General features: G+C 42.0%; 1 protein-coding gene across 5 annotated transcripts in view; it reads left to right on the top strand.

Annotated features, from left to right (window-relative positions):
- trappc8 (trafficking protein particle complex subunit 8) overlaps positions 1–19074 on the top strand; it is a 63792-nt gene that overhangs the window by 11438 nt on the left and 33280 nt on the right. For 3 of the 5 annotated variants that reach the window (XM_057352670.1, XM_057352671.1, XM_057352669.1), the window contains exons 1-9: positions 1359–1538; positions 1668–1752; positions 1867–2114; positions 3476–3591; positions 3673–3823; positions 3950–4050; positions 7440–7545; positions 9118–9249; positions 10917–11141. In XM_057352670.1, coding sequence (XP_057208653.1) covers positions 1407–1538; positions 1668–1752; positions 1867–2114; positions 3476–3591; positions 3673–3823; positions 3950–4050; positions 7440–7545; positions 9118–9249; positions 10917–11141 — 1296 coding nt within the window. In that variant the 5' untranslated portion in view covers positions 1359–1406. Of the gene's footprint in view, positions 1–1358; positions 1539–1667; positions 1753–1866; positions 2115–3475; positions 3592–3672; positions 3824–3949; positions 4051–7439; positions 7546–9117; positions 9250–10916; positions 11142–19074 lie in introns of those variants that run through there. The other 2 variants (XM_057352672.1, XM_057352673.1) reach the window with 2 other exon arrangements.

Raw genomic sequence — 19074 nt, 5'->3', positions numbered from 1 at the left:
TTCAAAACCCGTGATTTTTTTCCTGGAAAACAAAAAGAGATGTTAGGCGGAATGTTAGTGACTGACAATCCCTATTCCCTTTCATTGTATGCTTAATGGGGCATGCAACGGTGTTTCATACATTCTGACTTATTTACAATGTTAAACGTGCTGTCTTCTCATGTTTGACATGGTCAACTTGTCCAAAAACGAGCTGGACGTATGACATAGTATTTCTGTGCTCGATACACTCCCCCAACGTTCGTGTAGGTTTTGGAAAGTTTTTTCCGAACATGAAAATCCGTTTTGTAACAACTTTTCTTAGTCCCTTATTGGGAAATTCTCGGCAAGGCGAAAGAAATAGCCCGCCCACGCGTCAATCGACGAGCGAGACCACCTACCATCAAGATTGGCTGCGCTTTGTCGGAGCCGATAGCCTTGTGGTTAGTGCTCCGATATATGGCGCTGTTGCGCTCCGGGCGACCCGAGTTCGAGTCCCGGCTCGTGGTCCTTTCCCGATCCCACCCCCCACTCACCCACTTTGTTTCCTGTCCTCTCATTGTTACTGTACTATAAATAAAGGCAAAAAACGCCAAAAATAAATCTTTAAAAAAAGAAAAGATTGGCTGAGCTTTGTCAAGATTGGCTGCGCTTTGTCAAGATTGGCTGCGCTGTGGGCCTGCAGCTGCAGCTCGTTACTCTTAGGTGTATGTTTGTTTGTTCACGGCATTTTAGTGATGGGTGTTATATAAACGGTGGATATAACGCTGAATTTGGAGATCGTTTGAAACTGATAGATGGCGCTAAAAGATGCCGGACATGAACCGCACGCAGTAAGTGAAACTGAGTCATGTGTCTGTTTTATTGGAAATGGGTGCGCACGTGCTTTAGTTCTGCCAAACCCATACCCACACACCCACCGCCCCCCCCCGCACGCGTCGCATGTTTTCGGAAATAATCGTACAGCTGTATCTGTCTTTTATAAATGATCAAACTAAAGACTCTACGGATATTTGAAGGGTGCAATACTATTCTATAAGGACTCAAGATTAACATGAGATATGCAGAAACCGTCTGAGTTATGGCCACTTTTACTACTGTAGAACCAGGGTTAATTTTTTCACACAGCAAAGCTGACTCTGAAAATGAATTTATGACTTATTCCAGTCATCTGAGTGACTGCATTCAAATGTGGAATATTGCTGTCAGGTTATTTATTCTCCACTTCGTATCTCCTGAGATTTTAGCATGTAGATAAATTGCCAGTCACTCTATTTGTATTCTGCATGGAGCTCTGAGGTCTGATGACAGAGGATAACATAACTGTGGGGAGAAAGATTACACTGTCATATATATTTATGATATGTGTATAGAACAACTACTGATGCCAGTGTGTCTTTGTCAGGGCGGACTCTGTGTACGAAGGTATGAAACAGCGATATGGTCCTCAGGGCTGCTATCTGCTGAAGATAAACTCCCGGAGTGATGCCACGGGTGCGGATGAACAAATGCCGGACCCCTGGAGTCAGTACTTGCACAAGACCAGCATACACAACCCTGTGAGTACCACACCCCCAGTGTAGGGTCAGAAAGTACAAACACTGGTCGACCATCAGATTGGAGCTTGCAGTTTCAAGAAAACTGCAAGCTCCATTTGATTGTTTTCAGAACAAATATGTGTATTACAGGAGCTCTATGAAGAGTCTGCAGTAAACAACGCTGTTGAAAATGATGTTGGCGCTGTGGAAGATGGTTTCGATTCTGCTGCGAGAGGTTTGTGCAGCCTGAACTCTATTATCACAGATTTTATCTGTAAAGCTCTGATTAGTGCGACTATTCCGTAAAGGTTCATCTAATGTTAATTGAATGTTCCGCTGGTGTTTACAGATGACATGTCCGAGTCACATCCTCTGCAGCTGGACCAGCCCACTGAGACTTGTTACCCTGGCAACAACCGCAGTCAAAGCGTGGATATGACAAGACCTCAAAAACAGAGCAGCGTGACCCCCGCGACCCCTCGCTGGACCTGCCTGACCCTAAATGACCACGACCGCATCCGGCAGTTTCTCCAGGAGTTCACCTTTAGAGGGTTACTGCCACACATCGAGAAAAATATACGGCAGCTAAATGACCAGGTGCACACACATCTCTAGTTCATCACATGCATTCATTGACTTTCTTATTTATTCAGGAAGTTGAGTCACCAAAGTAGTTTCTTGCCTGTATTGCCATATTTAATATTAAAGGGATACTTCACCCAAAAATGTAAATCATGTCATCATTTACTCACCCTCAGTTTGTTCCAAACCTGTTTACATTTCTTTGTTCTGTTGAACACAAAGGAAGATATTTGGAAGAATGTCAGTAACCAAACATCTCATCCCCCATTGACTCCCATAGTATTTATTTACCCTACTATGGCAGTAAATTGGAAATGAGATCTGTTTGGTTACTGACATTCTTCCAAATATCTTCATTTGTGGTCAGCAGAACAAATACATTTATACCGTTTTCGGAACAAACTGAGGGTGAGTAAATGATGACAGAATTTTTATTTTTGGGTGAACTATACCTTTTAGAAATATATATATATATATATATATATTTATAGCTTTGTTACAGTACTTACATCACATCCATGGTTGGGTGGATATTAACTGAAGGGACATTGTTGTTCCCAAAAGCCTTTGATTTGATAAATATATGTGTAAGATATTCAAGGCCCTAATATTTGCGGATAGTTTTCTAACAGCAGAATAACTTGAAACTTTATACACTTTATCTGTATTTGCTAAAAGTTACACTTGCAATTAAGATGGCCTCAGAAATGTGGTTGGCTTCTTACATTATACATATTTCATTCTGGGTGTCTGTACGATGATAATTCAATCCACCTTTGTTTTGTTGGCAGCTTTTCGATGGTTTAATATGCACTTCTTGGCTGCCGTCATATATAATAAATCCATTTTTAACTTTAAAAAATACTTAAATTACACAACAGTGCAAGTCAAGGCTCCATTAAAATATATTATTTCCTTAAAAACTGCTGACAGTAATGCAAATGCATTGTTCTATAATCGTCTTAAAGCGAAAATTCACCAAAAAAAAAAAAAATAAAAAAAATTAAAAAACCAAATAATAATTTAAAAAAAAAATAAATTAATTAATACAAAAGAACACAAAAAAAGATATTTTGAAGAATGTTAATGTTGTGGCACCCATTCACTTGCATTAGTTTTGTCTATACAATAGAAGTGAATGGGGGCCAGTGCTGTTCGGTAAGCAACTTTCTTCAAAATATCTTCTTTTGTGTTCTGCGGAAGAAAGTTAGTCATACAGGTTTGACAAGGGAGTGAGTAAATGATGACAGGATTTTCACTTTTGAGTGAACTATCACTTTAATTGTTTTGATTTCCAAAACATGTGCATTATTTTTGCAATATCCACACAACATCTCTGTGTTCCTTAATTTACTTCCTTTTCATCCTTATTTTAGCTTGTGTCAAGAAAAGGTCTGAGTAGATCTCTTTTCTCTGCAACTAAAAAGTTGTTTGGTGGAGGGAAGGTTCCAGAAAAGAGTATTGCTGATTTAAAGAACACCGCAGGGCTGCTGTAAGTGACCAGAGTACAGATTTAGACTTATGTATTCCTGTTTTATATGACTCATCTGATTTTTGACCTCTGTGATGTCAGATATCCCTCAGAGGCTCCTGAACTTCAGATCAGAAAGATGGCCGACCTCTGCTTCCTGGTTCAACACTATGAGCTGGCCTACAACTGCTACCACACTGCCAAGAAAGACTTTCTCTCTGACCAAGCCATGCTGTACGCTGCTGGATCGCTGGTGAGATCAGTAACCCATGCGGCATGGCTTCTGTTTCTGCTAACGCTGCTTTTGTGGGTTATCAGATTTATTCTGTCTGAACTCTGCTCGCATCTATGACCGTTTGCCTGGTATCTATCGCTACAGGAGATGGCTGCGGTTTCTGCCTTTCTCCAGAGCGGGGCGCCCAGGCCGTACCCAGCACACTACATGGAAACAGCCATACAGACCTATAGAGATGTGTGCAAGTAAGAACATGCATTGGCCTTTTCTTTGTACATGTATGTGCTTTTTTGAATGAAAAATGCCCCTGCAAAGCTGAAAGAGTGCAAGACTTTGCACTGCTGATGGCCGATGATTTTGCATCATGCTCAGTCTACTTAACCCAAAAACGAAAATTCTGTCATCATTTACTCAACCTGTATGAATTTTCTCTGCAAAACATGAAAGAAAATATTTGGTTGGTAGTTGATAATCGAACAGCGGCCGGCACCCATTCACTTCTATTGTAGGGACGCAAAACCAATGCAAGTAAATGGGTGCAGTCGCTGTTCGGTTAGCAACATTCTTCAAAATATCTTCTTTCATGTTCTGCAGGAAAAAGAAAGTCATACAGGTTTGAAATGACAAGAGGATGAGTAAATGATGACAGAAATTTCATTTTTGGGTGAACTATCACTTTAAGCGAATCATAGAATAGAGAATGTGATCATTTACAGAACACGCGTGTTTTGCCTCGCACAAAACAAAAGATACCGGAATATGGTAATAAACAAAGTGTCCCTAAACACTCAAGTTGGCATATCATGTTTATATGGTTTTATATGTTCTTACTGAGAAAAGCAAGCATATCTGCATGCTCGGGTACAGTTCAACACCTTACATTGTTGAAGGACCAGTGTGTAATTTTTTGGAGGATGTATTGACAGAAATGGAATGTAATATATTTAATTCAATTCAATTTTATTTATATAGCGCTTTTCACAATGTGCATTGTTCCAAAGCCGCTTTACAGGAGAAAATAAGAAAAACACCGTAAAACACAGAACAGTGCATGGTGTTTATAGAATAAGCAAGATTATTCTAGTAAATAATATCTAATAAATGCAGTCTCCCGGTGGTTTATTTAGCATATTATGCATTAAGTGAAAGCTTGGCTGAAAAGATGTGTCTTTAATCTAGAATTTGAATCTTAAATTTGGAGAGTGTTAGAACCTCAAATAGTTTTCGGGAAGGCTATTCCAGAGTTTAGGTGCTACGTATGAGAAAGCTCTGCCCCCTTTGGTGGATTTAGTTATTCTAGGTGTTATCAAAAGTCTGGAGTTTTGAGATCTTCGAGAGCGTGATGGGTTGTAGTGTGGTAGAAGCTCTGTTATGTAGGTAGGGGCTAAATCGTTTAGGGCTTTATAAGTAAAAGAACTTTAAAGTCAATACGATACTTAATGGGTAACCAGTGAAGGGTTGATAACATTGGGGTTATGTGATCGTATTTTCTGGACCTGGTTAGAACTCTGGCAGCTGCATTCTGAACTAACTGTAGTTTGTTTATTGATGATGCAGGACAACCACTAAACAGTGCATTACAGTAGTCAAGTCTTGAGGTCACAAATGCATGAATAAGCTTCTCTGCGTCAGCCACACATAAAATATTTCGCAATTTGGCAACATTTCTAAGGTGGAAGGCGGCTGTTTTTGTGACATTTGAGATGTGATTTTTAAATGACAGGTTGCTGTCTAATATAACGCCTAGGTCTTTAACTGTATTTGTTGAAGTAACAGTGCAGCCTTCAATTTGCAGGTTATAATCCGAAATATTCTTTTTACGTGTTTTACGTAATAATTCCATGTTTTCTAATAATGTTGCCAAGGGGCAGCATGTACTGTATATCGTCGCTGTCGGGCAGAAACCTCCTATGTCCAAATTTGGTCAATTTCATATTTTTTCACAAATCAATGCTATTGGTCAGTCCTCATGTGGGTCTGTTATTTTTACAAATTATTAACCAATCTAAAGTGTTGAAAATAGCTTGAGAGCAAATCTATTAACTCCATTGGACACTTCAACTGTCTGAGAAGTCTCGTAACTCCACCTCTTCTTCACTCCGCGGGAGTTTTTTAGACAATAACGAGTGAAAATAGTTAGGTTAGATACATTTGAGTAGGTCTGTTTTGTTAAAAATCGATAGCTGTAATGCTTCGGTGCAGAAGGAAGTCCGTGAGCCACAAAGGTAAGTTTGCGAGCAGATTCGGCTAATTTCCGCCTATTAGACAGCCAAGTCAGCTCATCGTTTTTTGTAATACATCACTTATAGTTCTTAAACCTTTAAAATAGAGTTTAGGAAGATGTATGTAACCACAGTCGTTAGCTTTGGTTAACAATTGAAGCCTTTTCTCTTGTCAAGAGGCTCAACGTGACCGCCGACTTCATTTGCGTGCAGATTAATTTCCGATATGACGATATGGAGAATAGCAAGGGTCCTAAAACCAATCCCTGAGGTAATCCATAATTTACTTGCATTAGATTTGATGATTCCCCATTTAAATGGACAAATTGATGTCTGTCTGATAAGTAAGATCTGAAGCATTGTAGTGCCTGTCCCTTAATACCGGTATAATTGTGTAAGCGATCTAAAAGTATGTTGTGGTCTCTACATTATCGAACACAGCACTAAGGTCAAGCAGGACTAGGAGTGAGATGTTACCTTTATCTGATGCTATAAGCAGGTCGTTTGTAATTTCAGTGAGCGCAGTTTCAGTGCTATGATGCGGTCTAAAGCCTGACTGAATTTTTTTGTGTGTGTCATTATTTTGTAAGAAAGAGCACAACTGAATGGACACTACTTTTTCTAGTATTTTAGACAGGTAAGGGAGATTTGAAATCGGTTAGGGGTTCCTTCATTGGGGTCTATGTTTGGTTTCTTGATAATATACATAACTATGTCTTCAGAGGTGTATAAAGACCTTACACAATGAAGCATTAAAGGGATACTTCCACCAAAAATGAAAATTCTGTCATCGTATACTCACTTTCAAGTTGTTCCAAATCTGTATAAATTTCTTTGTTCTGATGAATACAGAGAAAGATATTTGGAAGAATGTTTATAACCATACAGATTTTGCCCCCCATTAACTCCCATAGGAGGAAAAAATACAATGGTAGTCAAAAGTGCCCCAGAACTGTTTGCTGTCCTACATTCTTCAAGTTGTCTTCTTTTGTGTTCAGCAGAACAAAAAAAATGATAAAGTAATTTTTCCTACTATGGAGAAACGCTGTGACGCAGCATGGGGGACCATGTTTGTCAAATCGCTTTGTGTTTTCCATCCACCAATAAATTGTAGGCTTATTTAAGTTATTTAAGTACTTGAAATTGTTGTTTTATGGTATTATCCAATATTCTGTTGATTACAATATTTAATGTTTAAATTTAAGGCTGTCAAAAGATTAATCTCATCCAGAATAAAAGTGTGTGATTACATAATATATGTCTGTGTACTGTGCAATTAATTTAGTATTTAATCGCGATTAATCATTTGACAGCCATATTTAAATTAAAGTTTAACTAATAAATAATACAAAAAACTAGCAGGTGTGTCTAAACTTTCGACTGACATTGATTTATGTGTGTTTGTGTCATAGAAACATGCTCCTGGCTGAGCGGTGTTGTCTTTTAAGTGCTGAGATATCAAAGAGTCAAGCCAAATATTCGGAGGCTGCCACACTCCTCATCAAGATGACCAGCGAGGTGAGCACAAATCCCTCAAAGCTCACATCTAAACAGTGAACTAGAATTTCTAAATCCAATATTTCTGTAGCACTGGCATCACCAAACAGAATTGCAAAAATAATGACCATTTCCAAACCTTTTTACCAAAACTTTACACTGCATCATTTTCTGAACCAATAGTTTGGGGCACCAATGGTTGGCAGTTAGAGTGTTTGGGGAAATATGTTAAAGAAATCATTCCCTGCGTTAAAAATGTATCACTTCACACCAGTACTTTTATGTACAATATAGTATACATTGAAGTCACTTTACATTAGCCATGTGACCTGTATGTTTGTTGACCTATGATACAATAACAACAGCAAAACTAATTGACTCAGATGTAATAAATTATTGTAAGGACAGCAGTGGCGATCCGTGACTCCTCTTCCGGGGAAGCAGTAATGCGAAGCTCGGCAAAACGGGTATTTAACGCGTCGTGTGTGTGGCGCGTCATGTCAAAATACGTGCCTGCTGCAGACGCGTCGAAAGGGTTTTTAATAAAAGAGATGCGCGTCGCGTTTGCTAGATACTCGCTTAGTCTCATGTGTAATCAGAGTTAAGTGTTAACGCAGTGTCTTCTGAACACGAGCATCTCTTTTATCATAAACCCTTTCGACGCGTCTGCAGCAGGCACGTACAGTTGGGGACAAAAATATTAGCCCCCTTGGTAAATATAAGCAAAGAAGGCTGTGATCAAAAGGAGAAACAATGCAGATTTATTTTCACAGCATTCTTTGCTCATATTTACCAAGGGGGCTAATATTTTTGTCTCCAACTGTATTTTGACATGATGCATGATGCACATAGGTTCACGTGACGCACTGAACACGTCTTTTGAATTCCTGCTTCCCCTGAAGAGGAGGCACCGATCGCCACTGAAGGACAGTATAACCACGGTGGTAAAGACATTTATTAGTAGGGCTGTAACGATTCACTCAGCTCACGATGCGATTCACGATTCTGATCTCATGATACAACTTTTTTTACAGAATGAGTTGAGGCAAATTAGAAATGAACAAATGCCCTTTTATTATTTCTCAAATTCTGCACATTTCTTATAAAATAAACATTTATTTTGTCAAATAACAAAACTAAATTGATTTTTTTTCCAAATTACATAAAAAATTAATAATACAAAAGTCTCTTTAATATAAACAAACTAAGAGTGTCTGTGCTTTTCCTAACTTTTACTTTGTTAAGAAATATGAGCATATCCACGTTTACCATGATTTCAGTAAACACAGCCGCCCCTGCTGTTCAAAACATGTATTGCGATTCATTTTACATCTCAACTGACTTGAATGGTCACATATTATAATTGATTTTTAACCGGCTCATGGAGAATCGTCACACATTATAATTGATTTTTAACCGGCTCATGGTGAATCGTTACATCCCTATTTATTAGTACTGAGGATTTGGACATTCTTCTGTTTCTACATACTTTTCTTAGAAGGAAAGTATGCAAACTCGGACACAGAGATTATTTGTTTTCTGCTTGATGACACTTCTTAATCCTGCATTTGTAAATGTTGTCCTCTCTGACAGGACTGTGACCTGCGGAGTGCGCTCCTATTGGAGCAGGCAGCTCACTGCTTCATTAATATGCGCACCCCCATGGTGAGGAAATTCGCCTTCCACATGATACTGGCTGGTCATCGTTTCAGCAAAGCTGGACAGGTACAATCAGGCACGAGAAAACACACTTTCCTGAAAATGAAACATTTCTCCTCGTCTCCATGGTTACCTTAAAGAGATCATGGAAGTGTAAACGTACTTTATCTGTGACCCTATGTCTATCTAATTAGATTTAATTATGGTGCCTCAAAGCAGCTAAACCTGCAATTCTGCATTTTTCCTTAAATAAAATGGTAAATGCTGTCTTAGTTGTAAGTCAATTTGGATAAAACCGACATTGCAGCCAATCATCTTAGCCATTACTGTCACATGGTCAGCCTATGATGAGTGATCACTGTCATGAGTGGTGAGGGAACAAGGACACAGTACAGAGGACCTAGACAGCGGATAAGGGGTTAACAAGACATTTAATAAAATATAAATACAAAACAAAGACCCACGTGGGGGTAACAAAACAAAACAGGGGAAACTACAACAGGACAGGAATAAGACTAAATACACCTAACAAGACTAAGATTAACATAACATGAACTACAAATGACTACACTAGACTAGACTAACACAGAACAGGCACTCACCCAGACAAACGACAATGAACCAGCACAGGACAATGAAACAAGAGGACTATATAAAGGGGACTAAATCAAGAAGGGGACAGGTGCGGGACATGAACTAATTAACAAGCAATAAAGAGACGAAAGGGCGGGAACAGAGACGCCACACCGGAGAGAGGGAGTATATGGAATGCCAAAACTGTCTCTCTACACATAAAACAAGAGGTTCTATCATGGTTCTGCCACTAGGTCAAGAAAAGCAAGACAAGGTGGGGCAGAACCATGACAGATCACATGGTCAAGACATCTGTCACAGTGACTTTTCTATACAAATTATTGTTTCATACTGTACATTTCTTACTATCATACTCACTTTTATTGTGTTTCTTGAAATTCTAAATCTACTGTTTTGAGTTTATGCCAAAATATGATATAAAATTGCAAACAGTGCACCTTTAATCCTGCAATGCAGAGATCATGGGTTCCTTTCAAAAATAATTCATGAACTAATAAAAAATATATATTTTGAATGCGATATAAGTCGCTTTGGATACAAGCATCTCCCGAATACATAAATCTAAAAACCTTCTTATCCATAGTGGAAATTAGCATAAGTTTATTGCATATATCCCTTCCTCTGCCATTATTCCAGGCCTGAGTGTCGGGCCGTAACAACCCGCTGGAAATGAGAGAGCTATTGGCTCCTTTGTGTTTGTTGCTTATGGCCATGAATAAAACAAAAGCTGACAGGACCTGAGAGAAAGTATGTTTAGCGGGGATCAGTGTGGTCACACTGTCATTGTTCACCTGGAAGCTGATGATATTTTAACAGCTGTGTTTGCTATGGAGCGTCACACCATGGAAAGTGCTCTCAGGGATGGAAGCGCATTTTTACTATAGGGACCATACTGTGCAATTTGAGGTCCATTTAGTGTATGCTGTTTCTTTAGTTAAATTAATTTGACCTTAAGTAGACAATTTTCGTTACTGTGCCTTTAAGACACATACTATGTAACAGTACTTGGATGTGCTCAAAAGGTTGTGCTGTCGTGTCTGTCTGTCTGTAACAACCTTTTTGTAAAACCTGCATTACATTGCAACAAGTGTTTGAAACAGTGAGCTACCATATTGTGTCAATCTCTCTCTTTCTAATAGAAGAGGCATGCACTGAGATGTTATTGCCAAGCGCTGCAGGTGTATAAAGGGAAATGCTGGACACTAGCTGAGGATCACATTAACTTCACCATCGGTCGACAGTCCTTCACTCTCCGGCAGCCAGAGAATGCAGTGGCCGCCTTCCGGCACATTCTCATCAATGACAGCAAACAGTCAGCCGTACAGCAGGCGGCTTTCCTCAGGGAATACCTCTACGTGTACAAGGTCAGCAATGCACACATCTGCAGGTGTTGCTCTTGGTACTCCAGCACGAAATGAAATATGTTATTCTTTTTATACGGTCCAGTGTTATTGTGGACTAATTATCAGTAGGGATGTAACGATTCACCGTGAGCCGGTTGAAAATCGATTATAAAATGTGATGCAAATCGGTCGAGATGTTAAATGAATCGCGATACCCATTTTGAACAGCAGGGGCCGCTGTGTTTACTGCAACTTTGATAAACGTGGCTATGCTGATATTTCTTTAAAAAAATTGACATTTAGGGGGTTTTTTGGAATTTGTTTTAAAATTGCAATTTAGTTTTGTTTTTTTGACATCAAATATATTTTTTATTTTACTAAGAAATGTGCAGCATTTGAGAAATAATTAAAGGGCACCTGTTCATTTCTAATTTGTCTCAACTCATTTAGTAAAAAAAGAATCGTGAAAAAATCAATCGTGTATCAAATCGCATCGTAAACTGAGTGAATCGTTACGTCCCTACTTATCGGTGAACGTTACGTCAAGAGGAAAAAAGGGCTGAATACTGTACATAGATATGAGTGGCACAGAAAGGAAAAAGTTGCTGTCCAAATATAGCATTTTTTTATTTCTACCCAAAGTTAACACAGTAATATAATGCTGGTGAACATTAATGTTTAAAAAAGTTATGGCAAAAAGAGCAAATAATAGCTATAAAAATAATTATTGTAAGTTATTATTATATAAAATAATGTTGTTGTTATAGTACACCAACCAGAATTGAACACGATTTCCTTACCCAATTGGCATGATGGAGTGCTGGGCTCGAAATTGTGACCATTTTAGTCGCGTCCCTAAATTTAACCTGTGCAACCTAAAAATATATTTGGGAGCATTTGTGTGAGTGCACATTTTGCTGTGGTGTGACCTGTTTTCATTACTGTACAGAACACTCTGCACAAAATATGTGCGTGCTGCTGTGAGCTACATTGACTGGCCCCGGCCGTTCATAGACAACGTGATTTTCCGCGGTGCTACTTTCCCACTTTTTTTATGTAAACACATGCTAGACGGACGGGTTTCAACGTTCGCGCGCGTTTCTTGCGTCTGCAGCACCTCGCGCATAAGCACTAGTGTTTATGGCAGTTCGCACTGTCAGCAGCGCTTTGTGAACGCGCAGCGCGTGGCTGAACAGCAGCTGAGCTGTCTGTACCACAAGAACAGTATAGCAATTGCAAGTTCACATTGTTATTTTAAATACATTCACAGGCAAACCTCTTTAAAAACGTATCATTTGTCTCTTACATATGTGCAATGTAAACATAAAACATGATATGTTTATGTAGTTTTAACTGTTTTTCTGAAGGCTATGAGGGTTCAGTCAGTGGAGGAAGGAGGATTCTAACACCAGCACTATGCAAAAGCATATAGAGACAACAACCACAGCTCTTTACTAAAAGCTACACCTGTTAAGAAAATAAAGCATCAATTTTGTGCAATTACTGCCTGACAGTTGAGTTTGTGACAAAATATTTTGCAGTGTTTACATATAGTTTATTACTGCATAATATAATTAATTAAAATAGAAGTTTAATGTGTTTCATAAAGTACAAGTTGATTTTATAATGCCTACATTTTTTGCATTTTGGGTTATGGTGAAAAAGTCTAAAAATCTCGTCTCGTTCTCGTGAACCCAGTCTAGTGTCTCATCTCGTGAGATAGAGTCTCGTCACACCCCTACTGTATGTCTAGTTTAGATTTCCAGAAAAGGAACATTGGTTCAAACACACATTCCTTATCTAGTGTAAATAATAACACTATCAATTCCCCCAAAATTTTGCCACACCTTCACTGAAATTGTGACCCAGTCTGTAAAAACTTTTGATTTACTGTTTTCTACATAGAATACATAATTTAAAGAACATTCTGTAAAAGTATACTACTAATGACGTAAGAGCGAGAGAGAGTTTTCAGATAGATCCCGAATGGATTTCCTTCACTCATTTATTATGTGTGTGTGGCTCTGTGTCAGAAGCAGCCGCACACGTTCACTGATAATATATCACATTCAGTCCACTGACCCATTTTTTTTGCCCTCCACAATCAGACCTTAGCCCTGAGTATAAGTGTCCGTGTGTTAGGGCGAGACTGCTCTTTCATCATCGTTTGCTTGAGTCTGGTTCATCAGCCTCAGGTGGTTCTGCTCCATAAAACTCCATAAATGGGGCTGAATACATAAAATGTGGAAGTGACATCATTCTGCCTTTTTTTTCTTAAAGGAATAGTTCACACAAAATGGAATTTACACAGTCTCATGTAGTTCCAGGTACCACTGACTGTCAAAATGAAAAGATATATTTTCACCTTTTTATATTATATTATATTATAAAAGGTGTCCATATGAAGTGCAATGTATTCCACAGCTTTTTGTGAGGTCAGGTTTCATGTCAATTCCCTATTCACCTTCATATAATGTATGTCAAAACAGAGGCAAAGGTTTTATTTAAAGGGGAGATCTGATAGAATTTCACTTCCTTGAATGTAGTTAGTGAATAGTATAGCTGTTTTAGCATAAACAACAAGTTCACAGAAAAGGAAGATATTTTCTTTAAAAGAAATCACTTTATGAATACTACAATGAATAGCTTGTTGGGACTACAACAAACCTTTTCCTGGGTTAGTGACATCATGAAACTCAAAATTTACACTGCCCCCCTGCCCCGTGGAACACGGGTAGGGTAATGGGCAGGGCATCTTAACACACACTCAAAGCGGTAGACCAATCACAAAAGACTGGCTCAGCTTGACCAATCACAGCGTTTCGGAAGGAGGGACTTCATAGAACCAGGAACTCAACAGCCTGTTTTATGAGAATCGAGATGGTGTAAAACAAAGGTGAAATATGTATAATATATAAAGCATTTTTTGAAAATCGAAAGAAGTTGTTTAGAACACCATAAACATAATAAAGACTTAAAACTATTCCTATATGGAAACAAATCTATGCGGAATGCATGTTGGTAAACCCCCTCCAAAGTGGCGAGCCAAACTTATTCATTTTTGAGGAGCTTTTGCAGTCCTGGTCATAGCCGGGGCACTGGATGATCATGTGATCTGTGATGTCCAATCAGAAGGCATCACTAAAAATGACTAGTACTCTGTGCATTCAGGCCATGTCATAGTTACCACAGTAATGAGATTATAATGTGATGTTCACATCCACAGACTCAGAATTATCAGTTCTCTTTTATCATCTCGTGTTCGAGATCCACCTATTGGAAGGGCATCCGTATCTGACCTCTGCAGAAGCATCCAATTGCACCAAGTCTGGCTGGACAGACAGAAGCGCGCAGCCAATGCCAGGTAAGGCCTCACCCCCTTACCTGAGAGCATATAAGGTCTGCCTGCACTTCTATTCTCCAGTTGACATTCGCTTCTCGCGATCTCTGCTTAACACAGTTCGGTTGGATTTTCGCTGCTCACTGTCTCTCTTCAGGAGGACATATCGTCTGATCAGCCTCCGCCAGACGTGACAGTCATCAATTCAGCCAGGTTAGCTGTGTTTTTAGCATCCTGAGCCGCCCAAGCTCATGCATTTTTTCACCTGCTCCCCCTTTCCTTTCCACGGCTGCCCGCCACGGATTTTAACAAGTTTTTCGCCGTTATGTCGCTCTAAATCTGCCGCTACTTCTGTGACCAGCTCATCACGGGCCTGCCTGGCCGCGTGCGGGGCTCTCATCGCCGCTAAGGACTCTCACGAGTTCTGCGTGGTCTGCTTGGGCCTCAAGCATGCAGAAGAGGCTTTAGAGAACCCGCAGCATTGCAGCCATTGCCTTATGCTGCCGAAAAATCTCTTGCGGCATCGACCCAAAGTTGCCGCTACCCAGTGTATCGAGCTCGGCCTTTCTGACTCGGATGGGGGACACGGTGATGGCCCCCGGGGCGCGACATCGCTTAATTGGGCTGACCTGCCTAATCCTGCATTCCCTGAAGAGGACATCTTTGCAGGCAACCTCCCTTTCACCGACGAACCAGCCGGCGATGAAGACGACGCAGGCCTTCTTGGGGTCTCAGAGGACAAGGAGGCCATCCCGCTCTCTGGTGTTCCCCAGGTTAACCCCGAAGCCGGTCTTGCCTGGCAAAATGGACAGTTTTTCTGCCTCCGTTCATCCAGCCGCTTGTAAGTCCTCGGCCTTGGATGTCAGGGCTCTTAACATTTCGTCCCTGCGTAAATTTTGGAGGACTTGGGGCAGCAGCTGGACAAAGGATCCCCCTCGCCAACCATGTGGAAGGAGGTCCTTACGGTCAACGACCTCGTCCTCCGCAATGCTCGTCAGGCTGTCCAAGCTTGCAAGCACTCCATGGCGTTTTATGTGGTGGGGGAGCGTGCTCTTTGACTAAACCTGTCGTGACTCCCTGACAGCGAGAAGAGGCGCATCGTGGGCGCTCCGCAGGCGCTCCGGTTGAGCCTGGTCAGGCTCTATTTGGTCACGCCATGCCTTTGATGCAGCAAAGGTGCGACGACAAAAAGAGGCTTTCAAGTTGTGCCTCCCCAGGAAAGTAGCTCCGCATCAGTTGCCCACTGCGCGTTTGCCTAACCCCCCCGTCACGGGGCGAAACCAGCCGCATAGCAAGGAAAAACCTCACAACAAACCCCCTCCACGGCAGAGTAACCCACCCTCTGCTAAACCCTGGGGAAGAACGTCTCCCGCCGCGGCCGTGAAACCCCCCAACCCAATCCCTACCAACTCGAAACGCAAGCGGCCGGCCTGATGTCCGACCGTTGGGGGCACAGAGTCCTTGTTCGCGAGCCACAAGCTCATCGGACTCTCTTTCTGTCCCAGAGCCCCTGTCCAAAAGACGGAGGTTTCCTCACGGAGGGGTCGGCCACCCCCCTTCAGAGGTTGCCCAGCCCATGCGTTCAGTGGACGCTGTGTTTTCTCTTACCACGTTCAGGGGGTCGGTCGTGAGGATATGTGCACAAGCAGTGTCACCACACAGCACACACATTGTTCCCCTCACCCAACTAATAAAGGCTTCGGCCCCGGTGTTCCCAAATACAATAAAACAAACAAATGTAATAAATCTGTTTCAGGTAGAGTACATCTCTCTGCAGAGAGAAAACCTCTTTTTAAATCCACACTTGTCGCCCCTAGATGGCGCCATTGCATCGCAACCGGCCATAGTGGGGACGCGAATTACGAGTCAGCCTGGCAGACTGTTGCGCCTCCAGAGTGGGTGATGCGAACAATTATGCAGGGTTACAGACTGCAGTTTGTAATGAAACCCCCGCTTTTCAACGGCGTTCTCTCTGCTGACACGGAGGAGAGTTCCGTTCAAATTTTGAAAGAAATCTCTTCTCTCTTAATGAAGGGAGCGATTTAGGTGGTGCCTAAATCAGGATGTTTATTCCCATTACTTCCTGGTCCCAAAGAAGGACGGCTCTCTCTGCCCCATCTTAGACCTCTGAGTGTTGAACAAACATTTGAGGAAATACAATTTCAGAATGTTAACCCACAGCACTCTGGCCTGCGCCATAAAACAGAACGACTGGTTCACATCGGTTGGTTCCATATAAGCATTTTTCCACCACACAGGAAGTTTCTTCGTTTCGCCTATCTAGGCATATGTTACGAATTCCTTGTTCTTCCGTTTGGGCTCTCACTCAGCCCACAGACTTTTTGTCTGTGTGCGGAGGCAGGCTTGGCACCCCTGAGAATGTCAGGTCTGCGGATTTTGACTTACATGGACGACTGGCTCATCGTGGCCGAATCGAAAGAAATCGGAGATTGGTGCCTTCACGCTCAGATAGTGGGCATGATATGGAGGAGATTCAGACAGGCAACCGTAGATCTATTCGCCTTGTGCGAAAACTCCCATTGTCCTATGTTCTTCTTGCTAAAGGACTTGGACACGCCCCTTGGGGTGGACGCACTGGCCCACCCATGGCCCAAGGTGCTGCTGTATGCTTTTCCTCATCTGTGCATGATAATTCTCACGCTGGCCAGAGTGAGAGAGAAGAGCCTGTCTCTCTTTCTAATAGCCCCCAGGTGGCCCAAAGCACCGTGGCTGGCAGAGATAATCCCTCTGTTATATGCCCAGCCGTGGCGCCTCCCCCTCCGCACAGACCTATTGTCTCAGGCGAACGAGGAGATTTATCACCCACACCCGGACAGGGTGGCTCTCTGGGCCTGGCCCGTGAGAGGACAAACTTAAACGTGCTTGGTCTTCACCCACGTGTGGTCGCTATTATACAAAATGCCAGGGCCGTTTCTATGCGGTCCTTATATGGTTGTAAGTGGCAAGTGTTTGAGGGGTGGTGTTGATGGGCATGGTCTAACATCATATCAGTGCTCAGTTCCTGATATTTTGTGTTTCTTACAGGACCTTATGGATAAACGCAGGTCTTTTTCCAGCAATTAAGGTCTACCTGGTGGCTATTTCTGCCTATCATGTGGGCTTTGAGGGCTCAACAGTCGGGCAGCATCCTTTAATCCGCAGATTTATGAAGGGTGCCCGTCGCTCCTTGCCAGTCATCAGGAGAACTGTCCCTGAATGGGACCTCTCCATGGTGCTGGAGACCTTGTCTCAGTATCCTTTTGTGCCCCTGGGAGGTATTTCCTTGAAGCTGTTGTCCTTCAAGACGGCTTGGCTTTTGGCCTTGGCATCAGCCAGACGTGTCAGTGAGCTACATGCACTCTCAGTACATCCTTTGTGCACTAAATTCTCTGTGGATTGGAGATGAGGTTTTTCTTAAGCCTAACCCGGCTTTTATGCCTAAGTGCTTCCCTGCGTTCACTTCGGAGGTGTTTGAGCTGTCCGCTTTTCACCCTCCGCCTTTTTCCTCTCTGGAGGATCAGAGGCTGAATGCTTGGTGTCCTGTTTGTGCGTTACAGACATACAGTATATGACCAGGACCAGTGTTTTCAGGAAGAGCAACCAGCTCTTTATTTCATGGGTGCCCCCTCACAATGGGAGTCCCATATCTAAATGCTTGTGAGCACCATAGCCTTGGCATATGAATCAAAGGGAGTGCAGCCCCCAGGAACCACCAGAGCTAATTCCACGAGGGGCTTAGCTGCCTCTTGGGCTTTGTTCAGGGGAGTATCACTGCAGGACATCTGCTCTGCTGCCAGCTGGGCTTCTCCCCATACATTTGTTCGTCACTGCCGATTGGATGTCACCAAAACCTCGGTAGCACATTCTGTTTTAGGAGTGGGGTCTTCATAGCCCCTCCGTGTAATATTCCTTTACCTTCTGTTTACACATTGTAATGGTAACAAAGGTTGAATGGGCTGGCGAGCCATGTACCTTCATGTCACCAAGCATGCATTCACATTCCTGCCTGGGTGTTATTTATGTGCCTCATACATGTTGCCTGTCCTGCATGTGCACAGCAGCTATGTGTGTGCGTCAGGGTTGCCAGGTGCATGATTATGGGACACGTCAAGGACCGCCCCCTTGGGGGTAACCGTCCTTTTTCTGGCTTTCAGAACCTCACTGTGAGTGTATTGGGCAATCGGGGAGCTGTCCATGTCTCTCCCATAGGTGGATCTCAAACACGAGATTATGAAAGAGAACAATAGGTTACTTTCGTAACCCCGGTTCTCTGAAACATCGAGTGGAGAGATCCACCAGCTTTGCCCCACTTGCTGCACGAGAAGCGAATATACTTACTGGAGAATAGCAGCGCAGGCAGACCTTATATGCTCTCAGGTAAGGGGTGGGGCCTTACCTGGCATTAGCTGCGCGCTTCTGTCTGTCTAGCCAGACTTTGTGCATTTGTATGCAGAGGTCAGGTACGGATGCCCTTTTCCATAGGTGGATCTCTCCACTCAATATTTCAGAGAACCGGGGTTACGAAAGTAACCTATTGTTTCTATGGCAACAAAACTTCAAATCAGTTTTGCCTCAAGACATTCAACTTAATTAAAAGTACAATGTAGTTGTCAG

This window comes from Triplophysa rosa, linkage group LG15 (assembly GCF_024868665.1).
Source record: "Triplophysa rosa linkage group LG15, Trosa_1v2, whole genome shotgun sequence".
In the NCBI taxonomy this organism is placed as follows: domain Eukaryota; kingdom Metazoa; phylum Chordata; class Actinopteri; order Cypriniformes; family Nemacheilidae; genus Triplophysa; species Triplophysa rosa.
The sequence above is the reverse complement of the archived record's forward strand: the minus strand, read 5'-3'. Positions and strand labels throughout refer to the sequence as shown.